Here is a 20,529-nt window from a genome sequence, read left to right as displayed (position 1 = left end):
TAATCGGTTACGGTACAATAGAGAAAATTTTTATGTTTTTCTAATTAGTTTAATTACTGCCAAAGCAGGCGAGTTCGTGTTGCGAGCCGCTTTTGTGGTTGGCGAATGGAGATTAGGTTATCGCCTAGTCGGGAACTCCCGGCTGGAGCCTTTTACTTTTTTCCATTTCTAAACCCCTAATAAAACACTACAGCAATCCCTATAATAGAATTGGCAACGCGAGGTGTCCAAACACAAGATTACTTCTGACCATCTAACCGGAATGCTAATGGAATGCCGATCGATAAAATGAAGAGGGGAAAAGGCTTTTTTGTTGATTGCATTATCAAATGTTAATGTTGGAGTGGGCGTGGTATGAATATTTAAATTAGATCAGCTGTAATATATTTACCAATCTGATATATTATCTCTTGCTCGAAAAGTGTAGAGAACGAAAACACTATGATCTGCATATACATATGTACATATGTACATATTTATCTGTATATAGTCTATACTTAAATTTTAGAGGCTCTAGCTTTTAAACGTGATGAAAACAATGTTTTCACATGGATTGGCAGCTAGATGGACAATGTAAGCTTTTTCGCTTTATTAACAGAATATAGAAAGCTTTTTGTAGAAAACAGCTGCCAGTTGCCATCGTGAGAGCGTGATATACATACATACATACAAAGATGATATAAAGATGCTGCAGCATTAATGGTACATGTTTGCGGTTCTTTTGGCCCCATTTCGATCACAACGCCGAACAGTTGGTGACGGCCTTCGCTGGCGGGCAGACGCGCACAAGTAGCTGAGCAGCTGATCGCACAGAATTGACAGAGAGGCAACATAGAGAGAGAGAGCGCAACAGCACTAGAAAAAGCGATTAACAGTCTGAGAGCGTGAGAGCGCACGAAACAGTAGTTGCGAGTGTACATTAGAGCGAGACGGTGAGATCTAGCTGGCATTGTAGAAAATATTAATGTACAAATTGCAAATTGATTGAAACTGAAGGTGCACCAAATAATTGTTGTGTTGCCATTGTTGTTGTTATTGTTGAAAGTGGCACATTTAAATGTCACGGGAAGAAAAGCGGTAGTGGCAGAAAATGCTCACTAAAAATATACGCCAAGACTAAAAGCACAAAAATGAAAGCACCCAAAAACGCTACGCGTGGGTAGAAGAAAAAAAAACAACGTCTTTGACTGTATACATACATACATATGTACATATGTATGTGCATATAAAATGTACGTACACATTAATGTAAGCATATGAACGAACAAACATATACATATGTATATATACATATAATGCATATAGTATAATTGCTAGCATAGTTGAGATAAACAATAAATTGGCTGTGCGCCAGGACGCAGGGAGAGCAGGAAAACGAAGCCAGAGCACGCCGATATTGCTGGTTCAGCCTGGCCAACAGACAGCAAACAGGTGGAAGCATCAACAACATCATCTAATGTGCAGTAGCTGTCACCGGTGCTTTAGCCAAGAGCAATGTCAAAGCAGCCACATCAGCAACAGCATTCGGAATCCACCTCCGACTATGAGGACCAAGAGCCGTACGATCCTCTGACAAATCTGCTACGCCTGCAACTCCGTAAGCCAAACCACTGGAACTGGGAGTTGAGCACGTCGCGTAGCTGCAATAATATTGCATTGCCGAGAATTCTGCTGTATGATAACACGGGCGCGCTACTGCTGGATGCGGATGGGTTAAGCGAACAAACATATCGGCCTGTCAACGTTCCAGATTGTAGGCGAAAACTTTCGACTGGCAGTCATAACCAACGGCTCCAACGGGCGCGACTTCCTGGCGACTTCAATGGCCTGTGTATTGGTGAGGCGGCTCCAAGCGTTACACCCACGCCCGTGTTCCCATTTAGCCGGCAGCAGATTGCAGGAAGCTGTATTGACCTAAGTACCCATGAGTTGCCGAATTGGCAGCCGCACGGAATGGATGGTTCGCGTCGCTCGAGCTCGCTGCGCGGTGCTCGGCTTGAGATTCAGGATCACCGGCTAGACCAGCCACAGCAGCTAACACAGAAATCTGCATATCCCACGCCGCCATCCACCTCGACGATGACCACGACAGCGAATTCGTCGTCGTCGGGACCACGTGAGAAGCGTCGTTATCGACGCTCTCACAGCTCTGGCCAGCGTTCAATACTGGAACGGTTTAGCATGACACGCGGTCGACACTCCTCGCCGGAGTATATCCAGGAACAGGTATTGGAGCATAAGCCGCGTTACTATCTGTGCAGCAGTAAGGCCGGCACACTTGTAATCCAGGATGAGAGCTTCAATCGAGTGCGGCAGCGCCGCCGTCGTCAGAGGAATTCCTCCACCGAGAACGTATTGGTGCAACAGAATAGAAGCCCCGCAGATAGTGTCGTGCAGGCCACGTCGCACAAGCGTCACCAGCAACAGCTGCGCTGCCGGGAGGCGCTGCTTCTTACCTCAGACGAAGAAACGCAAGCCCAGAGCCAAAGACATTCAATGAGGCATTCGCGATGCAGGCAAGCTAAACGAATATCCGGCAACGATGGGACCACTCAAGGTGAGAAATACATTATATACATTACACTCTCTTCTCAATATTGAATCCTCTGCACCTCGTCTATTTCTTAGAAATTATCACAGTCGACCCGGGAAACTGTATGCACCAAGCTGTGCCTTGTGCTACGCGACGATGACGTCAATAATGTATGTCCTTGTATACAAAAATATACAAAGATCGCCTGTTCTCTGCTCAACGGCAGCTTTTCCTTGCCTTGGTTTCTAAAGCCATCTCTGTGTAAGCAAACACAAATCTAAGAACATACAAATAAAAAAAAATCATACAACAAAATCTGCACGGAGTAGAATATAAATATGTATATTTCTAATAACAAGTCTAACTCTGATATCATAGGCCTGGTAAAAACTGCATACTCTTTATGGACTTGAATTGATTTCCTTCTGTTGCTTATTTTACCTATTTTACGAAATGTTCAATTGAAATGTATCTTTGTGGAAGCACTTAATGTGGATTGTTGGCTCCCGTTACCAGTATACTTTTGACTTCGGATACCAACTGCAGTAAGAGGCAGAGCCATGCGATTATATTTATGTTTGCATTTGGATCGCACGGACTAACAGCATTGGAGGATTTCTTAAATTCATCTGGGGGTGAGTGCTTATGTTTTTTTTAAGCGTATATGTATGTGTATAAAAGGTGTATAAGAAAAAGCTCTCTGGGCACAGGGTATTTTCCAGTCACTATTTGCAGAGCAGTTACAGAGCTTCTGTGTTCTGTATACAGTCTGTTGCAAACGACTGCTTTGTGTTTCTAGATTACCAATTGAAAGGGGTATATTGGTTTGGTGCTATGTCCGTCTCTCTGATAATGATATACTTGTGTTTCGTTGTGTTACCATTAAATGACTACGCCCACTGATGATGAAATGACCAGACTATATATATATATATACATATATTTTGAAGCTAGAATGCCCAAATTTGGAATTAAGATTAAAAATTGGGATGTGCACTTGATACTGCTGCGTATCAACTTTGCAACACCTTGGCTTGCACAATCAGCTGTGTGTTATTTAAATTTTAGCTGATAATTTATGATTGGTGATATATTTTTTATTTGAATATACTCTTGAGAAAAAATAAGGGCAATCAAAATTTTATGTAAATTTGAACTTGCCGAAGGTGTAAATTAGTTGCATATTTTTATGTTTTATAAACCTGCTGCTACTGTAACAGAATCTCCCAAATATTGTATATATAAAATATGTACGCAAAAATCGATTAAAATAATCGAATACCTATTGTGTCGATTTGCATCTTTCGTAGTAAAGAGTCTGGGTCTAGCAGTCTTGCAAGAACCTATTCCGCATTTTTGTTGCGAGGTCTCGCAAAATTGCCAAGCTGCAACGCCAGGTGATGAGATGACTGAGTTATGCAACGTCCCAAATGAGCTTTTCTAAAGATCGCTAAGAAAACGAATATTATGCATAAAAGTGTTGGGAGCGTGGAAAATCGGAAATATCCGTGTCCGTTTTAGAATTTGGGCTCCTCTCTCTTTTTTTATTTAGGCTGTTATTAAACTATAAGAGTATTCCCATATGCCTTTATACTTGATATTTACTTCGGCCAAAGGTTGAATAAGGCGTCAGGGCAATCTAATAACGCGATCCGCCTAAGAGTATGCAGCAATAATCAAATAACGAATTTTGCACTGTCATAGGCTACGGCGTACTTCCAGTCGAAATATTTAAAAAACAAGATCGTGGTAAACTGGTACACCAGACTGCGCAATACTCTGTTCACCATCAAAAAGGCTCCAATCAGTCGAACAAAGTTGTTCTAGTTATTTGTAGGTGTAATAACGTCATTCAATTCGTGATTTTAAAAATGATCGATTTCTGCAGTTTTAATAGAGCCAGGTGGGCGTGGCTGCAATACGTTTGTATTGGAAGGTCGTCAGTAAAGTTGAAGCTAGATTTGATGACTATATGTATCTCTAAGGCTGTGGGATATATAGATTGCCGCGGTGTGGCATATACAGCATGTGAACAAATAAGTCTTTAGCTTTAATAACTGCGAAACAAATTGCATTCAAATAGACGAACAGACAGACAGGCAGCACGATAGACCAGATGGACAACCAATATTGACCTTTTCATTTTGTGGACAGAGTATCAAAATTGGTCTGAACTGTAAACAGATTGATAAGAGACTAAACTGTCCGAACGGAACTCGTGACGGGGATGGGCACACACAGATTAAGCGTAGAAGCAACAGCGTCCACATCAAATCTTGATTCTCGGTGCGTAGAAAACGGTGGTCAGACAACGTCGTGTTGGCTCCAAACGGAAAAGATGCTGCTGCTGTGCTGTAGATTGTGGCCAAGGCTTCTGTTTTTGGGACTGCTTTCGGTACTGGTGATGTTATGCCTGCTGCAGAGCAGTGCCGCACGCGTTATTTATTATAATGTGCTCAACAGTAATCAGAGCATAGAGGCCGAAAGTAACAACGATATCAACACCATCGGTAAGGGCATGTTGTTTGAAGTACGACGCCTCGAATGCAGGCGTGGCTACATGCATGATCATCACAATCGCTGTCGCCGAGTAAGTGACAAACTGGAAGTAGTTAGCTTTAAATGTTATTAATTGATTTGCACTGTTTTCCAGATTGTATAGCAACCTTTGGACTAAGGCTCGTTAACTTATCGATGTATCCAGAAGTCATTAACGATTAAGCATTATAATATTTCATAAAAACTACGTCACAAGACTGGAGCGAAGCGATACTTTCATGATGAAATAATGAGAAGTTTCACGAATAGCAAATGGCAACGGCAGATACTTTACAGATACCGAATAAGACACGGCGACAGATACAGAATACACGAGCACAAGACACACATATTTTTAAGATAAAGGGACCATTAGGCACTGACTCAACCATCTATTTTTATATCGATAAAAACCCGCTACGGTGGCGTTAGCTTGGTCACATTTTGCGGAATTTTGGGACGTGGTGTCACACCAGCTGGTCTGTGACGTAGCTAGTGGCTTCCTAGGAAAGCCATTAGACAACAACAACCGCTGATTATATTGTTTATCAACTCATGCTGCTAGCGTCTTTTTAGTGGGAACAGTTATGGTGAATAGCCACTTAAAATGTAGAAAACATTAATGTCTGGCATGGTGATCCCCTTGCATTTCTGAATATTGGTAATGAAAATTCGCCCAGTTTGTATGTTGAATAATTATACCGAAAATACATATGTATATCAACAATTGCTGTAAGTCACTTAATCCTCCCACACCTTGTACCCAGTGCCGAGCTGTATGAAGATACATTCAAGCATCCTCCAATGTATATGTATATATATATATACAGAAACTGAAACTGGAAACACACTATGGGAAACTTATTCTATGGGAAACTTATTCTATAGTGGTTATAGTCCAATCATTTTAAAAGGGCTTTTTTGGCATTAATTTTGTTTTCTAAATTTTAAATTTCTATAGAGCCCGAAGCCGACGGGTTCAAACAGATGTCTAGGAACACAACTCTAGACTAACTCAGCCTGTTGCCTTAATATTATAACGTGCACGTTTTTATGAGCTCTTTAAAAACATTCAAATCGGGTTCAGCTGTAGATGTCACTCATTGAATATTGAACCTTCATGCCATATCAAACGAGGTACATTTTCAGAAAAGTCTACGACGGGTCTCAAAAGCCCGAGTGGACTGCAAAATATTTACCCATCAAAATATAGATGGATATAGATTTAAAACAATTTGCCGGACAGCATGTGTTTAGCTACTATTGAACTGTGAACAAGTGCATTTACGTTCGGCTTCAACTTTCTTACTTCTTATAGCCTGTATAAATCGCTTCGATCGAAGAACCTGTAAGAGCTAGAGACTCGAAATTTCGATAGTAGGTCGTCCAAGCAGCTAGATCCGTCTCGCTTGAAACATTTATGAGCAGGCTTTACAGAATTCACCACATTGGTCTCCTCAATCGTGTGCTTAGATAGATTTAAGAATGGCGAAAATAACAATCGGAAGAATACAAGACCCCTTATTAAACAGCTAGGTTGAAACACTAAATAAAAGTATCGATATTAAGTCTTAAACAGGTAAGAAAGCTCTAATCAGTACTGCCCGACTACGGAATACCCAGAATCTCTCTTATGCAGCTTTTCGTACAGTATACCATTCCCTATCCACCAAAATGGAATAAACAAAACGCTATTACTTCGTAGTAGATGTCTCCATTTGGCTGCTGCACACTCGCACAAACCCATTATACCCTAATTGTTCATTTTCATGGCTAGAATGACTATTGATGCTGATCAATAATATACTTACTAAGTATGTGGGTGCCTATTGCATACACTTGCACAAAGCCATTTGACTCTTTTCATTCATTTTCAATGGGTAGGTTATAAGAGCTAGATAAATCGAACTTTTTGTGTAGGTTCTTGTGTAGTATATACAAAAATATTTCACTTTCCCACCGTTGCCCGCAAGATTTGAAAAAACTTATCTACAAAACTATTTGCAATCATTTCGGTTTCATATATATTTTTCATAAGCACTATAAACAGCCATGCTCTTCCATTTTCTAACAGAGGAAACTAGTATGTTCAAATTGACTCAGGGGGTGTTTTACAATATTCAGAAGTCAACTGCTGTAAGAGCGAAGTATTGAGTTCGTCCAATCGCCATTAAACTGAATGTGTGTTTCAGCGATTTTGGAAATTCTACCCGCAACTGTGGAAAATGCGCAAAAACAGTTGCATGCCCTTTTTTGTATACCATCGGATCGGCTTCAATCTCCTTTCAATGTTTTTTGACATGTTTTTTTTTTGTTTTTGATGACGCTCTGCAAATCCATCCCTTTTGAATGAAAAATTCAGATCAAAGGTTGAACGAATGACAGATTATATTTCGATTTCAAGTTTTACAGCACTGTACTAAAATGGACTCCAAAGAAATAATTTTAAAACTTGATCTTAAGATAACAGGAGCTAATTAAATTTTCATTGGCACGAAAATGGTTTGAGTATTGATGTCTAAAACTTGCAGCAAACAACTTGGAGCGAACAAGTCCATGAAATACCAGCTAGAATAATATACAAATAATCTTTATAGTGTCAGTGGGTTGAAATTTCTCAGTTTCGCTTTGCTTAACATGTTAGCTGCTAACTCAAGTTCCAAGGAAATTATTTAATAATTTGCATGCCAATATTCTGTATACATATGTCGATATCTAAGCTGTAGATAGTTCTTGCTCGCTGATTTTATGGTCATGTCGAATAGTTGTTAAGTAAAGCGGACAGGCAAAGCAAAGCAAGACTTTCAATTACACAGATTGCGGCTGACATAGTAGCGAGGTCTAGATAAGATTCCCGTATACAGGGTGTTGCATAGACCAATGGGTGGGTGTCAGATGTCGGCGCTATGGCAATTGCTGGTGCAGCCTGTATAGTTTATCAATTTGAAGACGTCGCCAATGTGCGACTGGCAGGCAGAGGCCACTTTTACCTAAGAACTGCTTGCCCAAATCGTATATAATCAGTTAAATGACGGCGTTTGAGCGTATAAGTTTGTCGCCTGTAGCACAGCCTAAAGACTTGAACTCAAAGTGCGGCGATTACACAATTTCACATTGCCACGAAAGTGCACGCAAAACAAACCAACATCGACCCACATTTAAGAGAGCACATCATGATGCTAAAACGCATCCATCAGTTACTTCTATACGCGCTGTGTCTGCTTATCTTGGCTGTGTTCTGTGCACCAGCACCGAGTGAATCTCGGCGGGTGATCTTCTTGGCGCCACCCGGAATCGCCCGCGGGCAGATACTGGCTACGCATGGCATAGAGAAGTCTTGCCAGAAGTGCCACATGAGGGACCATCGTGGCAACTGTCGGCGCATAATATCGTACAGTTCAGGTGTGTATTTATAGCCTTTACGCCGTGAGATAATCAAAGCCTATGGCCACTTCTGTGCTTAGGAGTGTGCTTTACTTAGGAGGCACTTTTTAATTTGCTTTTGCAGATGGCGTGAGCTGCTGACATCGTGGCCGGACGTAGTTAGGTCGTGGCTATCAAACTGAATCTCTAATTCACTCAGAAACCAAAAACAAAAAACGTCATTCGTATTTATTCGCTTTCAGTGCACTATTTATTACATTATTTCACACTTTTTTTGTCTTCTGCTAATAAAATTTGATGAACTTCTGCAAGCATTATAATAATATTTCGTTTGCACATTACTCAATATGAGGTGTACGCGACTAGGAGATACCCTGAACCCTTCGCCGTACTGTCGTCTCGAATATTCAGACTTCCCTGTGGTTCTGGGTAATAGGCCGATGTCTTACGAGTCCCTGGGAAGCAGTATTATGACTGAGAATTTGGAATCAGCAATCTGTGATTTATAATTAACTTGAATTGAACTGCACGTTTACACTGGGAGGACCTCTGCTTCAAATGTAATGTGTCCAGTCCTTTACACATTTATAAGGCACAGGCATACGGACGGACGGACGGACGGATGGATATGTGTAAAACGACTCGGCTGTTCACGCTGATCTTCTGTCTGCCACATACGGATACCATTACACCTTGTTGAAATGTGCAAATAGCGCTCAATCAAAAATCTAGCAGTTCCAGCGGCAAACCTGTATTCTATAATTTGTTGTATGATGGAACATTCATTCTCTGGTACAATGGCGGCCCCAGATGACCAAAATAAACTTTCTTTTTTTTCATATACGTACTTCACCATTACTTATTTAAATCAAAACAATTTGTATAAATGATATAATAAAGCAGAGCTTGTTGAGCGTCCTACATACCTCAGTTATAAGGATTAGACATCGGCAAACTATTTCTTTTTAGAGTCATCAACAAAGGTCTAATAGATTTTAATGCTGAATTCTGAACATAAATTTTCCAAATTTCCAATACAAGGCCACGAATAGTCACAGGATAAAATAGTTTTTGTGTTACTTAAAATGTCTTGACTATGCTCCTTAGAAATTTTCAAAATTTAATCAAAATCGTGGTGCTATATCTGTCACATAAATAAAAACCTAAAGATTGAGGTCTTCTAGAAAAAATCTTTTTTCAGAATACTTGCTTGATAGCTATAGCTTATTTTAATATATCAGCTTAATCAGCTGATAATTTATTAGACCCTTCTTGCAGAACGTATTATAATTTTGTCGTGAAATAAGTAACGCATAGAAGGAGTTATCTTCGACCTCATAAAGTATATAGAATCTTGATCAGTTTCAACAGCCTGGTCGATAAACCAGGTTCAAGTCGGGTGCTCCCGACTAGCGGATACCCTGAATCCTCTTCTTCCAACATCAAATGCATATATATATTTTATTTTAGAGGCTATATGTCAAGTTTGGGGACTCTAGCTCTTATTATTTACCAAAATCGCCCAAAAAACAGGATCGATATTGATTGCTTGGAAACAGAGTAAGTTATCGATTATCGGAAACAAACTGGATCTGCGCGGGTTCTAGGAGCATTTACATCTAAAATTTCTCTAGCTCTTATAGGTTCTGAGATCCTTGCGTTCATACATACGGACGGACGGACAGACAGACGGACATGGCTAGATCGACTCGGCTATTGGTGCTGATTAAGAATATATATACTTTATGGGGTCGGAGATGCTTCCTTCTGCCCGTTACATACATTTGGATTTTGCACAAATACAATATAACCTTATACCCATTTTTAATTGGTTTAGGGTAAAAAATATAAGCGCGTCGATCTCAAAACCTGTTAAAGGTGGAGACTTCGAATTGTGAACGTTGGTCCGAGTTTTTTACGATAACTTGAACCGTTGCCAAGCAATCGATAATCAGTGTCGAAATCTTGTTTTTTCAGCAAATCTCTTAGATGTTAATGAGGTTTTATAGCTATTGCCATCCTCCGCCACCCACATATAGCTATAAATCAAATGAAATAAATCCTTTGGAACTACCCACCAAATTGCAAATTCCAAGTATTTTTGTGTATATGTAAGTTGACAAGTTTATTAAGATATCTTGACCAAACTCGACATTTTTTAGTTCTAGTATGCTCCTCAAGCATTTACAAAATCCTATCAACATCTGACTACTATATCGTATAGCTGCCATAGAAACGATCGGCCCAAAAGTAAAGTTGTTGTATGGAAAACTTTTTGTTTTTCAAGAAATCTTAACCACACTCGGCATTAACTATTTACCTTGTGCTTCTTAAATTCGGGCATTTAATTCACTATGAGCATTAGAAAAAGCTTGGGTCTGCAAGGTTATTAAATCTTTGGCGTGCCGAAGATTGCTCTTCTTTCTCGCTTTTCTTAAAAAATACATTGTGTTTTTGGTTGTCGAGTAGTCAAGCGGTCGCAAGCAGCTGTTGTCAGTAACAAGCTCGAGTCCAATTGAGTAAATCTCTTTTAAAATATATTTTTTACCACTTTAAGCAAACGAGTTCATGGCGAGAGCTGTATTTCGTGTTGGTAGAAAAGGGTTTAGGGTATACCCTAGGCGGGAACCTCCAACTAGTGCGTCAAAGTTGCCTAAGCCGTGTTCAGTCAATCAGTCCGGACGATTTTATAACTATATATGAATGGCTTTCTATGCATAAGTAATTTGAAACCCCTATTAACTTGTAAGCCCATTGTAACAGTCTGCCAAAAATGAAGTTTAGGGATGATAAGTGTGGCTTTTTTAGGAAATATTTCTCACATAGCTAGTGTATGTACATGTATTATCTTTGGATCTGGAATGAAAGACAATGCTATTCATAAATATTGTAGAATATGAGAGCTAGAGCTAGAATTAACACATTTGCGATGAAATGTCTCATGAAGCAGCTTATAGATCAAGGCTAGTTTTGATGCCTCACACAAGTTTTTATGTGGTGCCCATAAGTATGCACAAATGTATGGTTTCGAATTGGGAACAGTACAACTAAAGGTATTTTAGTACAAGAGCACTTTGACTCTTTCACAATCTTAAATCTAAAGTCAACTCGGTCTGTATATTTGCCGACGTCTTAATTGTTGGGTAACTAACTTACAGACTGCAACTTTTAACTGGGATTTCAGGAAATGTCGATTTATGCGTTTTGTGGACGCTACCTCTTTTTGTAGTAGTCTACATTGTGGTTTGCATTAATTTTTTTTTGTAAATTTCCTCAAAACGGACTCGAACTCATAGCCAACCGAGTTACTTGCACCGCCTCTACTTGATATCCATACCAAAACTTTATTTTCAATAGAAAAAAAAAACAGCTAGAATAGGACATTAACTATTAATTGAAAAATGCTAGATACGATGTATCTGGAAGCTACATGTCAAGAGAATTGCTCAAAAAAAAAAAAAAAAAACAGGAGATTTATCGGTGGCTTGGAAACAGGGCATTTATCGAATATTGTAAATAAACTCGTGCTGCGCAGACACTAGGACTTACATTTCAAGTCTATAACTTTAATAGGTTCTGAGCTTGACGTGTTCGTTCATACGGACAGATCAATTAGGGTATTGATGCCGATCGTGGGGTCGGGAATGCTTTCTTCTGCCTGTAATATACATTTGCACGAAAACATTATATCGTCTTTTAGCCATTTTAATTGCGTTCAGGGTATACAAATTTAGTAGAAAAACGAGCAAAGTCGCCTTCTTTTAAAATGTTGAGCATGTTTAGGGAATTTACTGTTCATAGGTCTTCTTGTTAAAAAATTAAAAGCTTTGCGGAAAGTACGGAAAATGATAGAATCACCTTTTGTACTTTCCGCAAAGCTTTCAATTTGTTCATAGGGTTTCGCAGAATAATTTCAGGCGCACAGCTCAAATGCAGCACTTACAGTAGGAGAGCAGCCGGAAGCAGCGTCACTGATTAGAGTTCAAGCTGACCTATTGTGATAATGATGATGACGTCAACGATTTGGGTTCGCGACGCATTGTCTTGGTATTTTGTGAGTGGATTCCCGCCCGCTTTCGTCACAAAGTAGGTTCCGGCCAATTCGCCAATGCCATTACTAAGGTACAAAAATAGAACCCATAAATGCCTTCTGCCTGATGCCAGTAACAGTCCAGGGGTAACAAATGTGCTTCTCGACCATAGGTGTACAGAACAGTAAACCGCTTGTATCTTATCTTATCTGTGACTGGATTGCATGCAGTGGAATGCCCTTATCTTATCTGACAGCGCCGCATTAAATATTGAAAATATCGACACCACTGCGTCGACGACTACGGTAACAACATTGGCGATCAGACACAGTCATAACACAAGTCTGCTGCTAAGCAAGCTGCGAGTGAATTCCACGCGAGTTGCCGTGAAAGGCAGTGCCGAGAGTAACTAATAGAATTTGATTCAGTAGCCGGTCAAAATGAAACTGCAACGCTTACTTCTAGCTGTGGGATGCATTTTGGCGCTCTTGCTAACACATTCCAGTCGAACAACGGAGGCACGTCACCTGATCTTCTACAGTCCACACAGCAGAACGTTAACCGGTCAGCTGCTCATCTCCCAACGCGTCAAGCGACCCTGTCCGGCAGGCAAAATGCGCGATCATCGTGATCGCTGCCGACGTGCTGTCATCTTTGCGAGAAACAAGTGAGAAAAACTGCGACTGAGGGCAGTCACAGAATTCGCTTCTTACCTGAGAAGTTACCTTTTCCATAGATGTTAATGCTTATTTATTGTCATTAAGTTGTAGCTATGTAGCTGGTTTGTTTTTAATATTTATTAATTCCCTTAATATATACATACGTTCGTAGAAAGAGTTATAAGCAATGTAAAAGTTAAGTTCGTGCATGTATTTGCACGTGAACAAATAAAAGTAATTTATACATAAATGATTTATGCACAATTTCACGGACATGAATATTGCTCTTTTCTTTCAATATAACGAATTTCAAGAAACAAGTAAGATTGTTTCGGTCGGGGTCAATTTTATAGGCTTAGTAATTTGTGTCAGCTTAACTTACGCTCGTCTTAACCGACTCTAATTAAATTTCCAGCAATCAATTCATACATATTTCTACTTCTGAACTATGGTTGCAGAGTTATATAATTTGTTATTACAATAATGGTGCTTTCTTACGGACTTTACGACTTCAAAAATGTATGAGAATGGAACTAAAAATCTGAAGGTCAAATTAACACCTGATTCATACAGGTACATCCAGACGATTGGATAATAGACCGATAAATAAGCTTTTCTTGAATTAAGAAAAGCAAGACTAACGGCGCCGACTTGCTGTCAAAATTAATCAAACAACATTCTATACATACATATATACACACACACACACAAACACAAAATTACGCAATACTATTAGAAGTGATTACGTGATTTACTTCCGTGTCTACAGTCCGGTCTTTATGAAATTTAAGGGAAATCCATTTCATTTCAAAATACTTAAGAAATATTCTGAATCTGTGCATACTATACAAATGCCTGCATACAACATTTTCAAAGACAGAGATATGCAAAAATAAACAAAATTTAGCAGTAAGAGTTTTTTTATGTCATCGATAACTAGACCAATTTTCAAGCAAAATTTTAAATTTACATTTAACATAAAAAAAAAAAACGTTTTTTGAGCATATCTTTTAGGTTTTAGGAGCTTGAGTCACCAATCTTGACATGTCTTTGATAAACCTTAAGTGCGCGGTTCTTCTGGGTTTTGTAGGTTTAGGCCTTTTGCTTGCGGGTATTTCCGACCTAATTGCTACACCTATTGCAAATGTATACAAGAGGGTATAATGATCTGATTAAACCGTATGTTAAAAGCTGGAGGCAATTTCTCTGACTCCAAAAGTGTATAAATACTTGATCAGATACGGTGGTCGAGTATATTTAGCAATTAAAGCCGATTAATGATCAAAACAAAATACTTGGAATGTATGTAGCAGAAATATTTTCTTTTTGATTGCGCAATTTGTTATGTTTAAGAAAAGCTAATTAACGGCCTTGTTAGCTTAGTAGACTAGGATAATTATTTAAATGCATGTGAACAAATAATTCTCATAAAAACAGATAGACAGACGGACGGACATTGCATTGAACTTATATACTCCTTTCACTTGCAATTTTACAGATAAAGTACCGTCGCTTTCGTGACTTGTAATTGACGGCAATTGCATATAAGGAGTCTTCAAGTCCCTGTTCCTAACTATCTAACCAACAACACCCCTTGTACTGCTGTTGTTGTATATGGTCTGTTCAATCCAGTCCATGTAATTGCTGACTCTTGTGTAAACGCCGGGAAAATCAGTCTCTCCGCAAATCTCTTTGCCGTACGAAACTATGCCGGCCTGATAAACGTAGTGATCTTTCTGGGGCGTGTACGCTTCGACGGTGAGCGGGCCACCTGAATCGCCTAAGCAAGAATCGACGTTAACACCACCTGAGGCACAAAGCTGACCATTATTAATGGTGTAGCCAAGCTGGCGAAAAGACGCCTCACACTGTTCTTGCGGCTGGACGTAGAGTACGGCCTTGCGCTTAACATCGCTGGGCTGATTGTTCTGCTCGGTAGCGCCCCAGCCCGAAACGTCAGCGGCGCTGCTCACGAGCTGATTGGCGCGTGAGCCACGCGCTGGCGGTAGGCAAACGGGCTCCACGTGCTGATGCTTGTGCCAATCTATCGGTTGTGCGAGACGCAGCAATGCAATGTCATGAGTTAAGTTTTTTGAGTCAAACTGTGGATGCATAATTTTTAGATCGATGCTGACTTGAATGTGCGGCGGCGCACATTCCTGCTTTCCATTCAATTGGATTATGCAGTCTGGATTACTCGTCTTATTCCATTCGCCCAGACGGGCCCCTGTCAATGTTCGATAATTGCCAACAAAGTGGTTGTGAACGCAATGGGCTGCCGTAAGGAGCCATCGTGAAGCAATGAACGAGGCACCGCAAATGTGCTGTTTGTTTCCATTTTCGCGTACCGTATATTCCAATAGTGCGGTCCAGGGAAATTCAAACAGCTCTGTGTTTTTGCCCCCGATCACTCTATAGGCCAGAGAAGCGCCACAGTCTGGATACCTTGGAAGCTCTGTAGTTTCTTGCCTCCCAGTTTGAACTCCTTGTGATACTCGCACTGACAACAAGGGCAAAACATTTTGTTCACTAGGGCAACATACCTGTTAATAAGAGATTTAATCAGACTTAAGTTTGTGTATGTTATATATCTGGAAAATGTAGTGAATATACGTATTCGTCCGTCTGTATGTTCCTGTTTCAGTTGTCAGTTGCTCTCCCTATGAAATGTTTGAGCAATCAATCTTAAATAATGATCTTTAGAAGAATACTTGATCATTTCTGTAATACTTGATCACATTTAAAGATTTCGTTAAGATCCTTGCCTTCGACTTTATCTTATAGTCAGTATGTACAAATGTAGAAGTTAGCGGGACCGAATCACTTTATCATCATCATTTAAACTTAGCAACAATAGTTCGTTAATATATTATTTATATGCACACCCTTTTCACCCTTTGTCAACGCTTCTTCCATCATCCTCTCCTGATTCGCTTACCCAAAAAATTGTAACTTACCAATCCGGGTCTCTGCAGCGAGTAGCATTGTCGATTGCTCTCGACATCCAGTTTATTCAAATATTCAGGAAAAACACAGTTGTTGCGATACACACATTGCCCAGAGCCGAGGTCCGTCAAGCAATTCCCAAAGTGTGTAGGTACTGTAAATGGTTGCCAAATTCGCATATAAATTGTGCGTAAAGATCACACAGCGCAATTAGTTATTTTACCATTGTCCCTCGATTCTGGTGCTTCCAGTTGTGCCTGCAGCTGAGCTCCCAGTAGCAGTAATAGCAACAGTAATACATGCGACGTCATCGATGGGTAACCAATGCTAGCTAGTTCAACTAACCGCTTCAATCGCGGTATAACAACTGTTTTCAATAAAGCTGGCACTTGCCTCGGACCCAATCGCCCGCTTGGATGCAATCAATTGAGCACTCTCAATCCCAATGCAATTGTCGTGACCTCCAAATGGCTATCGTTAAGTTTTCGATTCGCTCTCGCATTGATTAGCATTTGTATTTACTCAATTTCTATTGGAAAAACCCGGCCAAGTTGCAGTCGCAAAAGTAACAACAGTGTTAACAACCCCACACTGATCGAAACGCCATTGATTACGTATATGTTATAAAAAACAAGAAATAACGTCTTTCTTCGGCACATCGAAGAGTAAATACCCTTCCGGAGTCATCATTTACGATTTAACAGATATGCACGGAGAGTAGTGAAGCTTCTATTTGATAAGTTTTGAAAAGACATTTTAATCAACAGAAAACCTGGATGTATTATTACGATTTGCATAAGATATGGCGCATATGGAGAAAAACTTATCGATCGTTTTAATGACAGCTTCATAATATAGTTGTGCGTTCCGATATATGTATAAACTGCTTGCAATAGAAAGATGGACTAATTCTCATTGAAACAGACATACGGACACGGCTATATTGTTTTGTCTGTTGATACTGATCAAGAATATATATACTGACCGGGTCTTCTATGCATTGCGCACTTTATAACCAAATTAAAATACCCCCTAGAAGAGTACACCAATTAATCGTCTGGGTTGTATATTCATTTTTAATATATATTATTTATACTAACACAGACTTGTTTGCAGTAACGGAGATACTCAGACGTAAACAGATATAATACATATATAACTTTATTATATAGCTGCATAGGAAGAACCGGTTGAAAAATGAGTTTCTGTCTTGCGAGATATGTTTACCAAACTCAGCGTTTACCAGCTTGACTATTCTCACATATCCGCAAAGCCGTAAGGGAAACGTCAACAAGGGTACTAAACCATCGGAATTCCGAAAACTTATGAACTTTCTCGTTTAATTACCTTCCCGAAAAAAATTTGATAAACGTTTTTGTTATATTTTTTATAAACATTCTGAATATAAACTTGTAAGAGCATTCAGTATATATAAATTCTATCCGGACTGGTAGCATTTCCCTGGACCTCAATATTGGAATATAAGGAACGCGAAAATGGCAATAAACCGAACTTCTGCGGCTTGCCTAACGCCAGCGCGTGGCCCACGCGCCAATCAGCCCATTTTCGGGCTGGGGCGCTACCGAGCAGAACAATCAGCCCAGCGATGTTAAGCGTAAGGCCGTACTCTACGTCCAGCCGCAAGAACAGTGTGAGGCGTCTTTTCGCCAGCTTGGCTACACCATTAATAATGGTCAGCTTTGTGCCTCAGGTGGTGTTAACGTCGATTCTTGCTTAGGCGATTCAGGTGGCCCGCTCACCGTCGAAGCGTACACGCCCCAGAAAGATCACTACGTTTATCAGGCCGGCATAGTTTCGTACGGCAAAGAGATTTGCGGAAATATATATATACTTTATGGGGTCGGAGATGCTTCCTTCTGCCTACATACACACATTTGAGCAAATAGATTATAACCCTTTTTAGCCAATTTTAATGGATTGAGGGTATAAAAACTCTCAGCTTTAAAGCTAAAGCTTGAATCTAACGTCTTGAAACCTTCCATAGGTCCATCTTTTTGCTTTCTGTATTTCGGCAGTACATATATTGGATCCAGCTGTATTATATAGCTACGATAGGAACGATCGATCGAAACACCTTTTTGTGAACAAGATAATTTCACCAAATTAAGCACATTAACTAATTCAACTATTCTGCTTATATATTGGCTGAATCTCAAGCTCAGCATTTACCAGCTATTGAATCTTCGGTGTGTCAAAGACAGCTGAATGTTCTCGTAGGAAAAGATTTTCATTAAAACGTTCATTATTAGAAGAAAAGAAATATTGCTGTTCTTTCAATAACAGCACCTTAGCAGAATCCGCTAAGAAGTGGATATAGCCCTTTAGCTTAGAAAATTTCATTTACCACAAATGTTAGGCAAGCGGCGACCTCAAAAAAATGCGACAGCTAGCCAAAAATTTCATAAAGCCACGCAGAGCAGACAAAACCAGCTGGATGGTGTAGGGCGTGGCTGGGCGGGTGCTGTTTCAGTTTGCTAGTCTCGTTCAACAGGCCCAAGGCTAAATCTACGAAAATGTCACAGAAAAACCGCACAGAACACAAAAGTTTGAACTTTTCCAGTGGGCGTACCAGCTGCTTTGCCTTTTATTTAGGCTACCAGCTGCGCCCCATTTCGTTTTTTGTATGGTGTATTATTAGGGGGATGGAGACGTGGAGCACATCGTCTTTGCATAAATGCAAAATATATGCAAAGCTTAAACTGTGCGAGTCATGAAAATCTGATGCCAACGGAAAGCAACTGTCTGTTTGAACCGTAAGCTGGAAGGGGAACTTGGATGCAGAATTGACAATGGGGTACTGGTCAATGGGTGTGTGCCAGCGATATGTTCGCGTTCAAAATTTCAGATTTAAAATGCCGCAGTAGTTGCATTGCTTCTGCAAAAACAATAGTCACAATCGCCTTTCAAAAGGCAAGAATGCGAGAAGCTGATGCTTTTAAAGATATCAAATTCAAGCCAGATATTGTATTCAATAACAGATATTAAATTAATTCTAATTGTCACAATTAAATACATACTGGGTAAATCCTTATGCGAATTCAATTGGCGATTCTTTCCTTTGTGCGCTTTGACGGTAATTTTTAGCTTAAACTTTTTTTTTAGTTTGTGTACTTTAAGCCAGTTCTCTACAAGTATAGAGAAACCAGACAAAATGACTTGTTATTTGTTTACTTTATGATCGTGGTGCGATTTTCTGGGACGAATACTAGTTGGACAATTTAAATGAATGCAACTCCAAGAGATTCTTACATAAGTTATTTGCTTATTCGTACATCGTGCAACGCAGTCACTATTTATTTTTGCTGATTCTATGATACAATCCTTATGGCCAGCGGTGTCCATTTTCTAACAGAATACAACAGGCGGCAGCAATTGCTGGCCAACAAGATGAAGCGGAAGTTTTTGTGCGTCGGCAGTCGACGAGACGATGCTGGTATAGCTATTCCTCTTTGACGTTTCTCATTATACCCTGTACCAATTAAATATAGGTAAAGAAAAAGGTATCATGGTTTTGTGCAGAGGCAGGAGGTGATTTAGGATGTGGTTAAATGCCATGTTTGTGTCATAAAACATAAAACTTATTCAAAATTAAATTATTATATAAACAAAGGGGTACACGGAATTTTGTAGTCACGAACAGTCGAGTATAGCATTCATGTTATACCCTGAACCAATTGAATATGGATAAAAAGGGTATGATGGCTTTGTGCAAATGCATGTAACAGGCAGAAGAAAGCATCTCTGATCCGATAATGTATATACATATATTCCAGGTCAATCGACTCGAGTCGATCTAGCCATGTCCCTCTGTCTGTCGACCGTGTCTGTTCTACTTTTTTATGAACGCCTCGTTCTCGAAACTTTAAAAGACTTCAAAATTTGGCCGAATAAATATTTCTAAATTTATCGTAATTCTAATACGAATTAATGCCTTTTCCTTGCAAATGTTTATCCAAGTTTCTGATTAGTGAACATTTTAAAATGAGTTCGCATAACGAAAAATTAGATGATGATTTTTAAAAATACCATGAATCTATTATCAATACATATATACTAAAAATGTGCTATAGGACATTTTTTAGCACGAGCATATGAGGCTTGATTCAAATTATCGACGGCTTGCCCCGCCCTGTCTGCTTGTGATTTTGGTAGAGAAGTGTTCAGTCGGACACTCCCGACAAGAGCACTCTTACTTGTTAATTTTTTTACAGTGCAAAACTTTGTCTAGAGCTTGACTTTTATGTGGCTCAAAGGCAGGCGGAATGCTGCAGGCAAAGGTGGATGGCTTGGGTACTGGGCGAGCCCATTGTGTAGCTCCAATGCCTTCTTCGGGCGGTCAGAAAAAGGCACTGCATAACTTGAAGCAAACTGCTGCAGCACCCGGACCTGACAGAAGTATCTGTTGCAATGTCACCAA

General features: G+C 39.8%; 4 protein-coding genes across 6 annotated transcripts; 3 read left to right on the top strand and 1 right to left on the bottom strand.

Annotated features, from left to right (window-relative positions):
• Positions 1–721: 721 nt before the first annotated feature.
• On the top strand, positions 722–2,856 carry LOC6631623 (uncharacterized). The gene is made up of 3 exons (XM_002055529.4): positions 722–1,248; positions 1,306–2,557; positions 2,629–2,856. The coding sequence occupies exons 2-3, from the start codon at positions 1,495–1,497 to the stop codon at positions 2,691–2,693; spliced, it is 1,128 nt and encodes a 375-aa protein (XP_002055565.1). The 5' UTR covers positions 722–1,248; positions 1,306–1,494; the 3' UTR covers positions 2,694–2,856.
• A 1,895-nt stretch (positions 2,857–4,751) lies between these two features.
• Positions 4,752–5,798, top strand: LOC6631624 (uncharacterized). The gene is made up of 2 exons (XM_002055530.4): positions 4,752–5,123; positions 5,187–5,798. Exons 1-2 carry the CDS (start codon positions 4,761–4,763, stop codon positions 5,193–5,195), a joined length of 372 nt encoding a protein of 123 aa, XP_002055566.2. The 5' UTR covers positions 4,752–4,760; the 3' UTR covers positions 5,196–5,798.
• Positions 5,799–7,738: 1,940 nt separating this feature from the next.
• On the top strand, positions 7,739–13,655 carry LOC6631625 (uncharacterized). Of its 3 annotated transcripts, none has more exons than XM_015171210.3 (2): positions 7,739–8,473; positions 8,536–9,581. In XM_015171210.3, the coding sequence occupies exons 1-2, from the start codon at positions 8,245–8,247 to the stop codon at positions 8,550–8,552; spliced, it is 246 nt and encodes an 81-aa protein (XP_015026696.1). In that variant the 5' UTR covers positions 7,739–8,244; the 3' UTR covers positions 8,553–9,581. The 3 variants fall into 3 exon arrangements, with proteins under 3 accessions (XP_015026696.1, XP_002055567.2, XP_015026695.1); XM_002055531.4 differs by having other exon boundaries at positions 7,821–8,473; positions 8,580–9,384; XM_015171209.3 differs by lacking the exon at positions 8,536–9,581 and adding an exon at positions 12,918–13,655 and having other exon boundaries at positions 8,024–8,475.
• Ser7 (serine protease Ser7) lies at positions 13,538–16,469 on the bottom strand. The gene is made up of 3 exons (XM_002055533.4): positions 16,315–16,469; positions 16,103–16,245; positions 13,538–15,688 (listed from the first exon to the last, which is right to left on the bottom strand). Exons 1-3 carry the CDS (start codon positions 16,400–16,402, stop codon positions 14,723–14,725), a joined length of 1,197 nt encoding a protein of 398 aa, XP_002055569.1. The 5' UTR covers positions 16,403–16,469; the 3' UTR covers positions 13,538–14,722.
• Between the last annotated feature and the right edge of the window lie 4,060 nt (positions 16,470–20,529).

This window comes from Drosophila virilis, chromosome X (genome assembly GCF_030788295.1).
Source record: "Drosophila virilis strain 15010-1051.87 chromosome X, Dvir_AGI_RSII-ME, whole genome shotgun sequence".
In the NCBI taxonomy this organism is placed as follows: Eukaryota; Metazoa; Arthropoda; class Insecta; order Diptera; family Drosophilidae; genus Drosophila; species Drosophila virilis.
This window is presented reverse-complemented; position numbering and strand designations above follow the sequence as displayed.

Bases quoted from the DNA above. Each gene is read 5' to 3' on its own strand.
- Ser7 (XM_002055533.4), bottom strand. From the start codon at position 16,402: ATGACGTCGCATGTATTACTGTTGCTATTACTGCTACTGGGAGCTCAG. The intron at 16,246-16,314 runs GTAAAATAACTA...AACCATTTACAG, and splicing joins ACCAGAATCGAGGGACAATG to TACCTACACACTTTGGGAAT. The intron at 15,689-16,102 runs GTAAGTTACAAT...TCTTATTAACAG, and splicing joins CGCTGCAGAGACCCGGATTG to GTATGTTGCCCTAGTGAACA.
- LOC6631625 (XM_015171209.3), top strand. From the start codon at position 8,245: ATGATGCTAAAACGCATCCATCAGTTACTTCTATACGCGCTGTGTCTG. The intron at 8,476-12,917 runs GTGTATTTATAG...TTGATTCAGTAG, and splicing joins TAATATCGTACAGTTCAGGT to CCGGTCAAAATGAAACTGCA.
- LOC6631624 (XM_002055530.4), top strand. From the start codon at position 4,761: ATGGGCACACACAGATTAAGCGTAGAAGCAACAGCGTCCACATCAAAT.
- LOC6631623 (XM_002055529.4), top strand. From the start codon at position 1,495: ATGTCAAAGCAGCCACATCAGCAACAGCATTCGGAATCCACCTCCGAC. The intron at 2,558-2,628 runs GTGAGAAATACA...TCTATTTCTTAG, and splicing joins CAACGATGGGACCACTCAAG to AAATTATCACAGTCGACCCG.